This window comes from Hippocampus zosterae, chromosome 8, assembly GCF_025434085.1.
Source record: "Hippocampus zosterae strain Florida chromosome 8, ASM2543408v3, whole genome shotgun sequence".
In the NCBI taxonomy this organism is placed as follows: domain Eukaryota; kingdom Metazoa; phylum Chordata; class Actinopteri; order Syngnathiformes; family Syngnathidae; genus Hippocampus; species Hippocampus zosterae.
The window spans coordinates 11,963,366-11,979,343 of NC_067458.1; the positions used below are offsets into that span (position 1 = coordinate 11,963,366).

A 15,978-nucleotide genomic window follows, 5' to 3' on the forward strand; every position below is an offset into this window, starting at 1 on the left:
TACCGGAAGTGATTGACAGGACTGTTCGAAAGGCCTTCAGTTTACGAACCTAATTCCGTTCTTAAGGTCGTGTTTTAACCGAAAAATCATGTACGTAAATCGGAACGCACCGTAATTGATCACAAACTTACATACAGTAACGCAGTAGTAAATTCAAACTAATTATACGAAATATTTAGAAAATAAGCACTTGTACCTACCTACATACAATAAAATTAAATCAGCAAGCATGGCGGTAAATGAACATGCCAACTTCTTCTTTCACCACTTCGCAAACTAGTTCATTGTGCACCTCTTAACTTTAAAATAAAGTATTGAAATATTTGCATGAAAAACATTTACGACCCATAAAACAGTCAAATGAAAAACGGTATGAGCCAAAAGTTCAGAATTCTAGCTTTTACTGCATGGTATTTATATCAACAACTCAACACAGGGCACTTTTTGTTTGAAGCCGCCCACTTTTCAAGTGAGTAAAAGTATTGTAACGGACATATTAGATTAATTTTGAGTGAATAACATTTAACATTTGTTGGCGTGGGCTTTACTTGAAATAATGAGATCAAGTCTGCAATCCATTGACTTCACAAGCCAGACTGTTGAATTCTTCATCTGATATCCTTTCCAGGCCTTGACTGCAGTCTCTTTTAGCTGTATCTTTCTAGGGGTTTCTCCCTTCAGTTCCTCCAGGAATTGACCTTTTCGTTCCACTACTTTTGGAGGGGACTGGATGCAGCCCCGAGATATTGGGTGGACCCGAGTATAAAATAGTCAACAGAATCAACGTTTCATTAGTGTCAACATTACATAAATGTACAACCATTATGCACTCAAAATGCACAGATGAACAGTTTTCAGCTATTAAGCAGTTTTGACATCAAGGAATATATTTGTAGGGAGCATTCCAAAGCAAGTGTTCAATGCTTGGGCTCTTTTTTATCGAGAGCATAATGACATGTGTTTGTTTATTTATTACTGCTTTTTTTCTTGCAGGAAATAAGTCATTTCTGTGTACAGTGAAGTCACATACTGATAATAAAACAAAAATGTGGTTTTAAAAAAGCATGCTCGTTAGGTGGGGGCATAGATGAGCGAGCCTCTTGTTCACATGCATCAACACTTTGTGACCAGCAGGTGTGACAGTCGATGTCTCACACACACACACACACACACACACACACACACACACACACACACAGGCACGCGCGTGTGTGCACTGAACCTGCGGTTTGTATTGTTTTTGTATGCATACCGATATGGATAAAGTGGTTGGCCTGTCTTGCAGAGTTTTGCTTCAACCACATTATTTTCATATTTTAAACTCTTCGCTTCATGCTTCAGGTGCAGTCCCACTATATATACACAGTACTGTATGTACAAACAGACCAATAAGGAGGAATCGAGTCTTCAACGGACGAATCGGTAAGTCACTTTTATCCTGTCAGAATTGGCATTTATATTTTAATAATATGATAAAGGAATATTGTACTACCAATTACCAGGAGGCACACAGCGGGTAAAGATTTGATGTCATGACCTTCACAAATCTTTCACCTCAGGTAAAGTTTCCTTTCCAATCTACATTCTGTATGCTCTGATCAACTTGTAACTGATACCACTTGAATTCTAGCGGATCCTTCTCTCAACAAAGCCCATGCTGATTATGTTGGTGGTCTTGATTGCGGGTATGTTTGTCAGCACTCAAAAGTATAGGACAGATCAGGCATAGAAAGGAGTAGAGAGCTAGTTAACATATGTGATTGTGTGCTCAGCTGAATTTTCGCCGAGGCGAGGTGTTTTTTTTTTTTTGTTGTTGTTGTAAATTATGTACAAAATAATTCCAGACCTATTGTTTTTTTTTTAAATATATATCAGCTCCATGCAACGCCATCAGTATAAACTGCTCTGCACCAAACCAACTGGCACTGCTGGAGGCCCTGAAGCCGATATTTAAGATGGGCGCCATTCGGCCAGTCACAAACATGACAACGCCAACCAATGTCAGCTTACACTTCCTGCTCTATGGAATATTAGGAGTGGTATGTTCGGCTCAATATAAATCCCTCTATTATGATTCTGTATCATTTATGCTGTTCACGGTCACGGGGACCTCAAGCCACCAGCGGGATTATATATAGCAGGGGTGCCCAACCAGGCAATGATTTCCATTGCACAAACTCTTTTATCTACTTTATGTTTCTGTTTTGTCCATGTTAGAGTTCGTTCAGGCTGTTGCTCATCATGGCACAATGTGTGCGTGCGAATGTGTGCGAGCATGAGGATGCCTGCCCATGTGTTGATGGGTCGATCGCGGGAGTTTGGCTGCTGGTTAGATGCATAACTATATAGTGGAGAGTTGTATTTGTCGCTGTATTGACATGAAATGAATGTGACGCTGACATAATTGAAGTATCTGCTCTTCAGGATGAGAAGGCCCAACTCCTGACGACTTATCTTTGGCAGCATTTTGTAAGTAATGCCTCCTCGTTGTTTTTTTTTTTTTTTGATGGAACTACGACGATGTGTGACATTATCACTTTTCCATTTGCATTCATGTCCACGTTGCATCAGTGGTGGCAGAATGAGCTTGTCAACTGGGACCCAGTCCAGTGTGGCACTGACAAAATTTCTCTTCCCAGACATAAATTTTGGATTCCAGATCTTGTCATCCGTGAATTGTGAGTTTCAAACCCTAATCTGTATATCTCTTAGATTCATGTACATCAGTAAACATACAACAGAATAAATACCTGCATGTGTCGTTCTTTCAGGAACATAACTATATTTTATTACTATATTCTCCTGTATTGTTTTTCTTTTCGGTGTGGCCCAAATACACCCCCCGCCACGACCCACCCCAAAAAACAAAGAAATAACTCGCACAGGGAGGTAAAGTTATATAAACCAGTGGCGCATCACCAAAGTCTGTTCATTTATTGGTCATAGTTCTGTACGATGAAAACCATCTCCCTTGCTTTCTGGAGAAATAACCAAGGTAACACATATTTTTGTACATCTGTGTGTTGCAGTATGGATCAAGACAAAGCTCCATCCGTTCCTTATGTGAATCTGCACAGCAATGGAAAAATACACGACGCAAAACCAGCCAGAGTTGTCAGCTCGTGTAACCTGGACATCTACACTTTCCCCTTTGACAGACAGGACTGCACTCTTACCTTCGGTTCCTTTATTAACTTGGGTAACAGATTTTGCACGATGACTTTTGATCAAAGTTGTGGAAGTTTGAAAATAAGGACGTCATTTAGATGTGGTTTGCGTTTACGGCTAAGGGTGACAATTCAAGTGGAAACTACATTGAATGTGGTGTTCTTACTATCCTCAGGTTTTAGTACTCAGAATTGTTCCTATTAAAGTCGAATGATAAATGGGACTCACGAGAGCTGTGCGGGGGCTAGTCATTAAATCAAATTCAGTTGTTCATCAGGCCATTTCCCCGTAAAGGTAAGGTGACATCGGAATGGTTGATGTCATTAACTAGAGTTACTGCAAATATTACTCCAGCTAATCACAGCACGATAAGCTGTCCAGTGTAGTAACTGCTGTCCCTGAAAGGGTTAAAGTAAGGAAGTGACTTATATTTACACTACCTGGTAGCTAACTAACAACTAAGATCGGGTGTTATAAACTTGATTAAATTGTGGGCCCGATCGTGGTTATGGTTTCCCTCAAAGGGCCTTATAATCTCAGAAATATATGTAATACTGTATATAAATATAAACTGTGACCGTATCATGCCATAACATATGCACAATTGTCCCTGCAACTGATGTATTATGTCTTCCCAAAAATTCAAATTGAAATCATGAGTCATGTAAAATTGTGGCATGCAAATACATTGTGAAAGTATATATCTGTTGTTTCATTCATGTATCATGAACGGGTGGGAGATACTAAGCCGGAAAGAGAACAAACACTGCAAATTTGGTACAGATTGTCGACCAAAGTAAAAGCAAGAAACTCATGAAACAAGAAACAAAAAAACAACAAAAGTTGGCCACATAAAGTGATGCGGCAGGCTGGATGATACGGTCTTCAATTTGACACCTGTGTTCGAGATTGAGGTGGTTTTCACATAATTTTTGAGCCATCTTTTTTCCAGAAAATGCTGGTTTCAATTCTAAATACGGTAACAAATGGTGGCCTTTTTTTGAATCATGCGGTACAAAACAAAACGGCGCAGTTTCTGGGTTTTACAACTCAACTTGTTTTCTTTTGTTCAGCACGAGATTTAAAACTCTCCTTATCGATGTCGGACAACCTCATCACAGCGAAATCCAAGAGTGTGATGACCACTCTGGGGGAGTGGGAGCTGCTGAATATCACTGCCGTAAAGCTGACTCATCATTACAGTGAGGATAACGATGTGGACCTGCTTCAGTTTCATGTATGTCTGATCATGTTGCATGCAGATGAACCGGATCTGAATATAACAATACATCCGAGTCCTGAGGAAGCAAAGCACTACAAGATGTTTTTGATTCTTTTGCTAGATCCGACTGGGACGCAGGTCAACGCTGTACGTAGTAAACCTGCTGCTCCCCAGCATTTTCCTGATCACAGTGGACCTTTTTAGCTTCCTGCTACCGCCGCAAAGCGTGGACCGCTCCTCCTTCAAGATGACCCTCATTCTCGGCTACACCGTTTTCCTGCTGATCATGAATGACCTTCTGCCGATCACAGGAAACACCATTCCCATCATCAGTAAGTGCTACACTCACGATCAGTTTCCCTTTATGTGTACAGTCAGGACCTACACTCCAGAATAGTTCATCATGTCTCTGTCAAATATATGGTGGGGAACATGGCATATGTCATCCATCCATTCAAACCCTCCATCCATCCAGCCATGCATTTTCAGATCCACTTTTCCTCACAAGGGTCGCGGAGCGTGCTGGAGTTTATCCCAGGTGTCTTGGAGTCATAGACGGCAAGACACCTTGACCTGGTTGCCAGCCAATTGCAGGGCACACAGAGACGAACAACCATCCGTGCACACACTCACACGTAGTGACAATTAGAGTGTTCCATTAACCTGCCAGACATGTTTTTGGAATGTGGGAGGAAACCGGCATACCCAGAGAAAACCCACACAGGCAAGGGGAACGAGGAGAAGCGTTCGGTTTCAGTTCTCGGCACGTAACCCTAACGATCTCCCCCTTCACCTCCTCATTTATTGGGAAAGCTACTACATAGGTGTGTCCAACCTAAAGGGTGGGGGCTGTTGAACACACACTGAACTTGTTTGACTATGTGTGTGTATGTGAGTGCAATTTACGTACATGTGTGCAAATGTCACATAAACATCCCGTTGCGGCTGGTGTTGATGTCTCCATTCACGGTTCAGCCTTGCTCACTGTTTAGTCTTAACAGCTATCTCTTCCCAACCACGTCCTCGGAAAGGTGGTTGCGACCCTAACCTTTCACACAGTACAGCAAGCAAAAGTGAGCACAATAAATAATAAAGTATATATCTTTATTGAAAGCATAAGCGTTCTTCATTGCAGGCAAAGCCAACTAATGATTGCAAACATAAGCGTTCTTCTTTGCAAGCAAAATCAAACTATACTGACAGGCAGAAGCATTCCTCATTGCGAGCATAAAATGACGACACGAGAATCAACCGAATAATACGTGAATGTATGATTACTAAAAAATAATAAATCCAACCGCTGGAATCGAACTCTGCACCTCTACACACAAAACATTTGTCATTGTTTTTTTTTTTCTACAACACAGTGGTACTTTATTTTAAAAAATGGTCAAGGCTCCTTTGAATTTGAATTCTAATCTTTTTTTATTTGGTTTCTTTCATGTATATTTATCATCAGACACTGAAATTTAGAAAATGTTATTTCTCAATGTGAATAAAAAAGGTTTTCACATTTTTAGGGGATTGCATAGCGGCTTATTAAGATAAGATAAGATATCCTTTATTCGTCCCACAATGGGGAAATTTACAGCCTCCAGCAGCAAGAATGTATGTAGAAAGAAGAAAGGAGAAAGAGAAAAAAACAACAAACATCTTTCAATTAAATACAATATGAACACAAATGGATAAAAATTATTATTATTATTATGATTGTTATTTTTTTATTCATCAGCCTGACAGCAGTCGGTAGGAACGAGCGTATTGCATATGGGGCTTACGTTGTCTGTTGCCACAACAGCTCAGAGCAGTGATTATGGTCCAGTCACACCTTTCTGTTTCCACAGAGAGCGTACTGTGAGTGAGCCACATTTAAAGGGAATGAGAGAAGCCGCTTTGGTTGGCGACGAATTTAGTTGGCTGTGTCTAAGCCCACAACAACACAAACAGACTTTTTTTTTTTTTTAATTACCCACACCCGGTCTAACAAACCTTTGCACAGATTTACACCACATGGTGCACCTGGATCGTGCCAGTCATGAAAACAAGTTTTAAGATTATCATCCACTTAAAGTGACTCCACAAATAGATGCAACCTTTTTATGCTCAGGATAGAAAATAGCCGGTGGTCCCCACTCGGTACTATTAATGACTGTAATTCCTTTAATCACCTTTCCGCAAGGCAGTATATTTCCACCAAGTGTAAGAAGACTGTTGTGGTTGTTTTACAAAGATATGAGCAGGCTTCATCAGTTCATAAGTGAGATATTGCAGTCCTAGCATGAGTGTTTGCTAAATCACTAAATAAATGTATGGACAATTAAAACCATCATCTGAGATGTGGCTCACCCGCAACCGTAATTACGAAAGGAAGGATAGAATATGGTTGGATAGACGGACTTCTGTCATAGGTTTGCAATTTTAAAATATACCAGTGAAATTCTTGCAAGTTCTTGTTCAGACTTCCAAGCAGGCTGTGAGACTGCATAAATAATAGCACATGCAACCTATGATTTTATAAACAAATGCCTGAGGTGCAGCAAGTGTGGTGAAGAGCTACAATGGCAGCATTGGTCATTTGCATGATCTATAAACAGTGCGGGCAAACACGTACGGATTTCCATGTCGTCGCAATTCAAATTCAAGCAAATGTGTTTTACTACAAAAGGCAACCCGTGTGGATTTCTTTGCTTGAGTTTATAATTGTTTATGTAATTCTTGACCGCTTCATCTATAACTATGTGTATGACTTACCATTTGTCTTTCATGGCAGACATTTTCTTCTCTATGTGCCTGGCTCTGATGGTGGCCAGTCTCCTGGAGACAATTCTCATCACCAACTTGCTGCTCAGCTCTAAAAATGTAATTCCCGTTCCTCGCTGGATCCGCGTATTTGTTCTGCACTTTCTGGGTCGTGTTGTTCGTCTGCCTTGGGAAGAAGTCAAAGATGCAGGTATACAGAAATCGGTGCCGATTAATGTATTAATATTAAAACATCACCGAAAATCGTTTTGATTTTATCTGATTCAGCAGGTTTTCAGGACTGGTGTCACAAAGGTTATCTTTCAAATTTGAGCTATAAGATCCCATCAACGTAATCCCTCCACACTTTACCGGCATTCTCTGCCACACCTTCACACACTCCTGGAAAGATTCGTCAGGGATACTCTGCAACTCTGCGATCGCAGCCATCTTCATGTCATTCATAGCGTCAAAACAAGTCCTCTCCGTGACCACCCCTTGAGCTTGGGAAAGAAGCGGAAAACACAAGCAGCCAGGTCGGGTGGGTCGGGATGTTGCTCCAACGCGGCGATTTTCTTCTTCGCCAGAAACGGTCAAAGGTGTAAAGTATTGTGAGCAGGCACCCTGTCACATTAAAACACCAATGAGTTGCCCGGCCCAAACGCTCACCTCTTCTCTCGCTCTGAACAAAAGTATAGGGACCAAGATACCTTTGTGCTGGTTGATCTTCGGCCTACATTGAAGGGGGATACTCGCAGTTTGCGTCAAAAATTAATCTTTTGTGACACCAGTCCTGGATTTTTTTCTGATGCACCCGATAATTCGACTCTCTGCTCATATATAGATACAGGAAGCAGCAGCGTCTCGACACAGCGCGGATGTGATGACAACCCTCACGAGGAGAAAGAACCAGCAGTGGAGGACAGGGCCCTAAAGGAGCTGAGGAGCCTTGGTGGAGACCTGAAGGTCCTCCGCCTGCAGGTGGAGCAGCAGCTGGGGAGCACCCAGAGCTCAAAAGAGTGGATCCAGGTGGGTTTCATCATAGACCGCCTGCTGTTTGGCATCTACCTCCTCTTCATATCTGTCAGCTTCATCACCATCCAGATCATCTGGTTCAAATCCAATGGCCAGTAAATGACAACTTTTTTTGTTGTTTTTCTGCAAGTGAGTGATAAGCTCACATTGGCATGCTTAATTTATTATTTGTATTACTTTGAGGAGTCATTCTTAAACTATCCCTGCTACGCAATTAGTGCTGATTAGATATGTGAAAGTATACAAGCATAAAAATAAAATTGTATGGACAAATACCTGATAGTTTGGCTGATCTTCATTTCAATCTACGACATTGTCTATTAAGCATTTCCATTGAATCTGCCTATCGCCCAGTCAGCCGGGATAGGATCCAGCTTCCCCGTGACCCGAATGAGGACAAGCATTATACAAAATGGTTGGATGATCGGATATGTGGAAGGTTCCCATTCAGGGGAGTGGCAACAGTGAGAAAAAAACTATTTTATACGTTCTTATCTAACGTAAGTTAAAAGACGAGATTATACAAAACCAACCTTAGAATCTAAACGCCGTCTTCTTTAAAACCTTTGTGGAACCTTTTTAATTCACCATATGTGTATCATGTAACAATATTAGTTTGTTGTTGATATGTTTGTATTTGCCTTTTTTTCTAACTCTGCTTTCTGCTGCCAAGTCGGCGTTACGAATGAGAATCTGTTCCGTTACCTGACCTGGTTGTATTAAGGTTGAAGTAAAAAGGCAAATAGCTCAAATATGGTGTGTGATGAGAAAAAGCTGGGTTGAGTTTTATATAGTAGCGGTGTGCATTTTTCCACAAAAGACGATTCAATACCGTTTTCGATTTGTGGGTTCTGAATCACGACAGGGGTGGGCCGATTTGAAAGTGGCACGATTCGAATTGCTTCGACTCAGTGGAATTTGGATTTGATTCGCATCTTGATATATTTCAAAGTGGAGTGATTTGGTTCGGATCGATTCCATACACTGGCATTTTTCAAATCAAAAAATAATTTTCAGGGTCAAACCATAAAACATTACACCTCTGTTAGATGGCCTTTCTGAAAACGAATGCTTTAAAAATGATTGAAATTGTGTCTATTTGACAGAAAACCCAATTTTGCTTTAGTGGGGGAAAAGAATAAGTGCAATAATTTATAAAGTAAATCATTTAGAGATGTTATTATAATGTTTATATTGGGGAGGGGAGTAGCCCCAGGACCACACACAAAAAACAGACCTATACGTTTTCCTCATGCTTGTCCTACATCAAAACTGCATCCTTTAAATAACACATGTATCCTATTTCCTAAAATTAATATCTAACACTGATCCAAAAGAACAGAATTGAAGAGTGCAAGAATGGGGCTAATGAACTGAAATGGGAGCCCTTCACACCATCATCGTAACTCAAGCTAACAACCGCTAACAACAGCACTATTCATGTTTTTAGTGCTGCCCGCAGAAAGTCAAGCCTGCAATGGTTCTCTTCATCTTCATCTCTCTCTTCACACACAGTAAGAACACGCAGATGCTGTCCATTTTTTAAAGCTCCTGCTTGTTTCTGACTTTTTGACTCATGTAACAGGCCTCCCGGTTGAATGTAATCAGCAAATTCAAAGTGGCATGAAAGAAAAAACAATTTAGTTCGATTCCTTTGGTTAAGCATTGGAATTTGTATATATCTTTTTTGATGGCCATTATGAAAAGAATATTTTCAAAACCCAACTTCCTGAAATCATGGTAAACATTTCAAGTACGTCTGCCATGCTGGGAAGCTTTTTGAGCCTCTTTTTGGCCGGACTATCCAATTTGTGTGTAATATAGTACGAAGCTAAACTGTAGGTACAACTTCCTTCCATATTCTTCTGAGATTGTGTGGAATTGTTGAGGGTGACTGTCTTACAAGTAAAATAAAATGCAAATTGATTAATGCAAATAAGAAGGGGCAAATACATTTTGTTGGGTATTGTTTTCAAGAGGCGGCCCGGTAGTCCAGTGGTTAGCACGTGGGCTTCACAGTACAGAGGTACCGGGTTCGATTCCAGCTCCGGCCTCCCTGTGTGGAGTTTGCATGTTCTCCCCGGCCTGCGTGGGTTTTCTCCGGGTGCTCCGGTTTCCTCCCACATTCCAAAAATATGCATGGCAGGCTGATTGAACACTCTAAAAATTGTCCCTAGGCGTGAGTGTGAGCATGGATGGTTGTTCGTCTATGTGTGCCCTGCGATTGGCTGGCAACCGATTCAGGGTGTCCCCCGCCTACTGCCCGGAGACGGCTGGGATGGGCTCCAGCACCCCCCGCGACCCTAGTGAGGATCAAGCGGTACGGAAGATGAATGAATGAATGAATGAATGAATGTTTTCAAGAGCAGTCGGCGGTCCATGGAAAAACTGTGGTCCACCAATACACTGGCGAAAAAAATAGTTACTGACCTTACCATTTGAGTTCTTGGCTTTTAATGATTCGACAGCTGTTAAGTTGACAAAAGGCAATAAATTAGTCTGCAAACACTGGTCAATGTGTAATTATTATTTAACTATAATTTGCAATATACAATTAAAGAAGTGCGCTTGTCTACAACTACTGCATATTTGTGGAGATAGTATTGGTGCTCCTTCTAACTGAAAACCTTTAAGTACCGTAACTCTGCTCTACACTAAATTATTGTTACGGTTTCAAGAAGTACACCCAGCTCACTTCTGTGCCGTTGATTTTTGGTCTTTGTTTAGCATCCTGTGGCGCTATCATGTCTAACTGCTCTCGCCCGGATGGCCCCGCCCTGTTGGAGGCTCTCAGACCCGTCTTTGACCTCAGCTCCATTCGACCTGTCATGAATGTTTCAACCACCACGCTTGTCAATATTGCCTTCGTCCTAATTGGCATTCTCGGGGTGGTAAGCTGGCATTCATTGCAAAGGTCATAAATTCTCTCATTGTCAGCTTCCTCCTCTCAAATGAAGCATATTGACTTCTTTCAGGATGAAAAGGGTCAGATCCTGACAACGTTTATCATCCAAATGTTGGTGAGTCACCATTTTCTATTTTATTTTTATTTCAAAGTGGTTTGTTGGTGAGCACATCTGGCTCACACCTCTGAGGTTTGAGGTCATAGTGTGCTCTACAATTGGCTGGTGCAGTTTGTGCTGTCAGGCTGTATACGATTCCTCACCCAAAGTCAGCTGGGATAGCTCACCCGTGACCGAATGAAGACAATTGGCTGGTGCAGTTTGTGCTGTCAGGCTGTATACGATTCCTCATCCAAAGTCAGCTGGGATAGCTCACCCGTGACCGAATGAAGACAGGCTCTATAGAAAATGCTTGCATTGCTGAATGAATGAGCTGCCAACTGAATTCACAGGTTCAGAGTCCATGATAGATTAAATAGAAATACAGTATGACTGTATAATGCAGTGATTCCAAACCAGTGTGCCATGTGCCAGTAAATTCGATTGGTCCAAAAATCATTTACGACAAATAACATATCTTCACTCAACTGCAGTATCTATGCCAGCGACTTATTGTGACAGGCCAAACAATTAACAACTTCACCACTAGATGGCAGACTTCTTTTTGTGACATTTTTGTTTGATGTTGTGCTGTGGATTTTTTTTTCTATTGCAAAATTATGTGCATTGAATCAATACTGCTTGAGTGACATTGCAATTAATATTGAACAGTGTGTTACAATGTGACTCTTTATCTGTGCTTCTGTGTTGCAGTCATGGAAAAATGAGTTCATAGGATGGGACCCAAACGAGTGCGGTTCCCATTGGATTACAGTCCCGAGAAAAGTGCTATGGGTCCCCGATATAGTCATCAATGAATTGTAAGTGACTCCAACAATGAACACCATGAAAATAAATATTCAAGTTCAACAAAAGTACCTGTCAGCAAAATTTCAATTCACGTTTGGAAATGTTCGCCTACTGCAGCATGGAGAGGAACTCAGCTCAGTTTACGCCATACACATACGTGTATCACGACGGGACCGTGTTCGATTTACAGCCGGTTAGAGTGGTGAGCTCATGCAGGCTTGACATCTACACCTTTCCCTTTGACGTCCAGAACTGCACTTTAACCTTTAACGCCTACCTGCATTCTTGTAAGTACGAACTGATCGACACACACACACACACACACACAAATATATGTATGCATGTATATATGTATACACACACAGAGTGGCGGGCCGTGCATTTCAACCTTAGGCCTTCAGTGACGTCACATACATTAACACAATACAGAAGAGGCTCGTCAAGCAGCACTTAATTTCAGTAGTATTTAAAACCAAGTATGCATTCACAATTAAGAGCAGGAAACTAAATTTATAGATATTGTCAAAAATAAAAACACTAAATAAAATGCCACCCAAATTACGCTGTGTGATCTTAAACGTCTGTCCAATGAATTGCGCAATGTCGCAGTTTCATATAAGACTCCAACCAAACAATAGCAAAACAAACTATTATTTGAAAATAAAGTAAACATATCATTTGCATTTTGAAAATTGGCTACACAACAGCAAATAACTGACGATGTTGAGCAGCTTAGATTGAACGAACTTGACTACAATGCGCCATTATAAGTTGCAGGTGAGCAGATTTATTTGATACATTTTTGTATCGTTGTCATTATATTTCGTTACCATTAATTTAATACTAACGAAATAAAATGACAAGAAGAAATGTAAAAATAAAATTAATTTACTCACCAATGTAGTGCCTGTTCACTGAGCTGCACATCTATGCGAGTGTCCCCAAAGTTTTTAAACGCACCGTAGTTTGTAAGTGACCAGCCGTGCTCTGATGTTTCCTTGCTGCCTTGGTAAAACAACTTAAATGGGTAAATCCAGTGTGGCTCCAAACACCAAACCGGTCCGTCACAAGCAATAGGCATTCCGAGCAGTACAATTTGCAGCGTTTCTCAGAGGCTGTGAGCCACGGATGCCGTTCATAATTGCTCGTCTGAAAATGAAGGACAAACCTTGCTGGGACAGGCTAGCTAGCGCAGGAGTTGGGCGACCTCTTTGCACAATATCCAGCTTTTCGTGGAAGGTCCGTCTTGAAAATTGTGTGGAAAGTAGTTCAGCAACCAGATCAACGTCCTGCTCTGTTTAATCTGAAGGCCCCGAGCAAATTTAATTGACCTGGCAACACAAGCTAGCTGAAATATGATTGGTTAAAAACTCTACCATAATAAATAAGTTATTTATCGAGTGGCTTTCAATGTTATTTAAAATAACATTGAAAGCCACTCGACTAAATGGAGATAATATGACAAAGAATACAGAGAATAATTTTGTTTACATATTTATGAAAATAAACTAAGTCCTTGCTGGCCCTGAGGGTCCGCCACTGATGTACTGTGTTTGTGTGTGTGTGTGTGTGTGTGTGTGTGTGTGTGTGTGTGTGTGTGTGTGTGTGTGTGTGTGTGTGTGTGTGTGTGTGTGTGTATATATATATACTAGCTGGTTCGCCGCCCTGCGGGCGGCTCATCAGCTGGTTCCTGCGGAAGGCTGGTAAGGTGGTGGTTCGCCGCCCTCCGGGCGGCTCATCAGCTAGTTCCTGCGGAAGGCTGGTAAGGTGGGCCTTCGGCCCACAAAAGTGTTGTTGCTTGGTTTGACTTTTTGTTCATCTTCATTGCTTATCGCGAAAATAAAGAGATGTTTAGCTCTACTAAATAACTAACAATTTCACTGCAATGCTTGTGGGTAGACAACATTTTTTCGCTAAGATGGCCGCGCGATCGTAGTGAGCCACTGCCTGAGCGGCGCAGTGGCGGCGCGCAGTGGCGGCGCGCAGCGGCGGCGCGCAGCGGCGGCGCGCAGCGGCGCGGTGAAGTAGGTACGTTTTGAAAAGGGACAGACGGAAGGACAGACCGCGTGCGGGACGACGCGCAATATATATATATATATATATATATATATATATATGTATATATATATATTTTTTTTAATGCAATAGCAAATATGAGATCATGGACAGGAAAGGCAGGATGTGGCAATGAAATTTTGGCAGGAGAATATTTCACTTGTTTACAGTCAGTCTTTTGGGTATTTCAACACAGTGTATATTTCAGATGAAAGTAATCAAAGACACGTTTCTTTCAGTACCTGCAATACAGATTGGACGCTTCATGTCAGCAGAAGAAGTATTCCAATATTCCAAAACAATGATGACAACTATGGGAGAATGGGAGCTCACTGGAATCAAATCAATACATCAGCAGTTACCATCTTTGTTCAACGGCACTTATGAAGAACTCAGCTTCTTTGTAAGGATCAATTTCCTCACTTTACATATTGTTTATGTCCTAAAAGCTGTAAACCAACATCAGGGGTGGGCGAGCTTTTGTGCTCTCTAGCCACATTTGATTTTCAAGCTGGCGCGATGCTCATTCAATCCATGCTGAAGGATGAAGTCACGGAAAATGTAATATTTGGTCTCCAGAAAGTGAAAGAGTGACAAATTGTAATTTTCACCAGATTTCACTGCGGCGCCGGTCCATGTTGTACGTGGTCAACCTGCTGATACCCTCCTGCTTCCTCATCACAGTGGACCTCTTCAGTTTTCTGCTGCCTCCTCAGAAGGTGGACCGCTCCTTGTTCAAAATGACCCTCATCTTGGGTTTCACCGTCTTCCTGCTCCTCATGAACGACCTGCTGCCCATCACCGGAAACACTATTCCGCTCATAAGTAGGTTGACAGGTATCTTAAACGCAGTGAGGTTCATTCATGGCTGCTGAGGCACGGACATTTGAGTCAGATTTGCACATATATGAGCCAGACAGGGCGGCGTAAAATTGCCCAAAAGATGTGACGCATCATCTTTTGTCATGCCAGGTGTGTTCCTGTCCCTTTGCCTGGCTCTGATGGTAGTAAGTCTTCTGGAAACCATTCTCATTACCAACCTGCTGCACAGTTCTACTCACTACTCAGAGGTTCCTCGCTGGATCAGACTGTCAGTCATCCACATTTTGGGCCACCTGGTTCTGCTTCCTCCAAAGCCCACACAAGTGGAGCAGATCATCCAAAATCCCGCCACACTAGGTGAGACACAACCTGAAGACACCAAAGGAGTAAAATTACAAGGCTGCATTCTTCTTTTCTGCCCCGTAACAGAAATGAACGCTTCCACTCAGAGCGCGAATGAGGGGGAGGCCCACGGACCAGAGGGCCCGCTGGACGAGGACAAGGCCGTGGAGGAGCTGAGGAGCCTGGGAAGAGACCTCCGTGTCATCCGGCTAAAAGTGGAACAGGAGCTGAATGTCAGCCTGAGCACAGAAGAGTGGAACCAAGTAGGTTTCATCATAGACCGCCTGCTGTTCGCCATCTACATCCTCTTCTTATCTGTAAGCTTCATCGGCATCATCGGCATGTGGGTCAACTCATACAACACCTCATGATAGAAACTGGCATGTTGTGCATTAATTTTGTGTTTAAATGTATTGTCCTGTTTGGGAGTAGGAGCGTTAGTTTTTTTTTGTTTTTTGTTTTTTTGTTCTTGGATCAAATATTGTGTTTGTGTGTGCATTATTTTTAAATCCAAAATTTACCAATCACCTTGAGTGTGCCGCACACTAACCGATCAGATCATTTTGCCCTAAGAGAGAAGCTAGAAGTTATACAGTGGATATGAAAAGTCTACACACTGTTCTTTAAAAACCAGGTATGTGATGTAAAAAGAAATAAGACTAAGATAAATCCTTTCCAAACTTTGTCCAATATTTATGTGATCTATCACGCTATCCACCTCACCGTGGATGGAGTTCAGATGTTGTAGTAGGCTTTTCTTGACATTTACTTCGCTTAGCAGAA

The 15,978-nt window shown here is 41.7% G+C and overlaps 3 protein-coding genes across 6 annotated transcripts in view; all 3 read left to right on the forward strand.

Moving 5' to 3' along the window:
• Positions 1-15,978, forward strand: part of LOC127606362 (profilin-2-like) — a 437,001-nt gene that overhangs the window by 299,193 nt on the left and 121,830 nt on the right. The window lies entirely within an intron of this gene.
• LOC127606306 (arf-GAP with coiled-coil, ANK repeat and PH domain-containing protein 2-like) overlaps positions 1-15,978 on the forward strand; it is a 395,843-nt gene that overhangs the window by 174,159 nt on the left and 205,706 nt on the right. The window lies entirely within an intron of this gene.
• On the forward strand, positions 9-15,912 carry LOC127606167 (5-hydroxytryptamine receptor 3A-like). Its single transcript, XM_052074249.1, has 20 exons — positions 9-90; positions 1,342-1,422; positions 1,503-1,559; positions 1,631-1,685; positions 1,876-2,039; positions 2,425-2,469; positions 2,572-2,678; positions 3,030-3,199; positions 4,242-4,426; positions 4,512-4,722; positions 7,161-7,340; positions 7,974-8,261; positions 10,892-11,055; positions 11,140-11,184; positions 11,881-11,987; positions 12,094-12,263; positions 14,271-14,434; positions 14,646-14,856; positions 15,004-15,210; positions 15,283-15,912. The coding sequence occupies exons 3-20, from the start codon at positions 1,533-1,535 to the stop codon at positions 15,564-15,566; spliced, it is 2,784 nt and encodes a 927-aa protein (XP_051930209.1). The 5' UTR covers positions 9-90; positions 1,342-1,422; positions 1,503-1,532; the 3' UTR covers positions 15,567-15,912.

Coding starts and splice junctions, on each gene's coding strand:
- LOC127606167 (XM_052074249.1), top strand. CDS start 1,533: ATGACCTTCACAAATCTTTCACCTCAG. Junction 1,560..1,630: donor TCACAAATCTTTCACCTCAG/GTAAAGTTTCCT, acceptor CTTGAATTCTAG/CGGATCCTTCTCTCAACAAA. Junction 1,686..1,875: donor GTTGGTGGTCTTGATTGCGG/GTATGTTTGTCA, acceptor AATATATATCAG/CTCCATGCAACGCCATCAGT.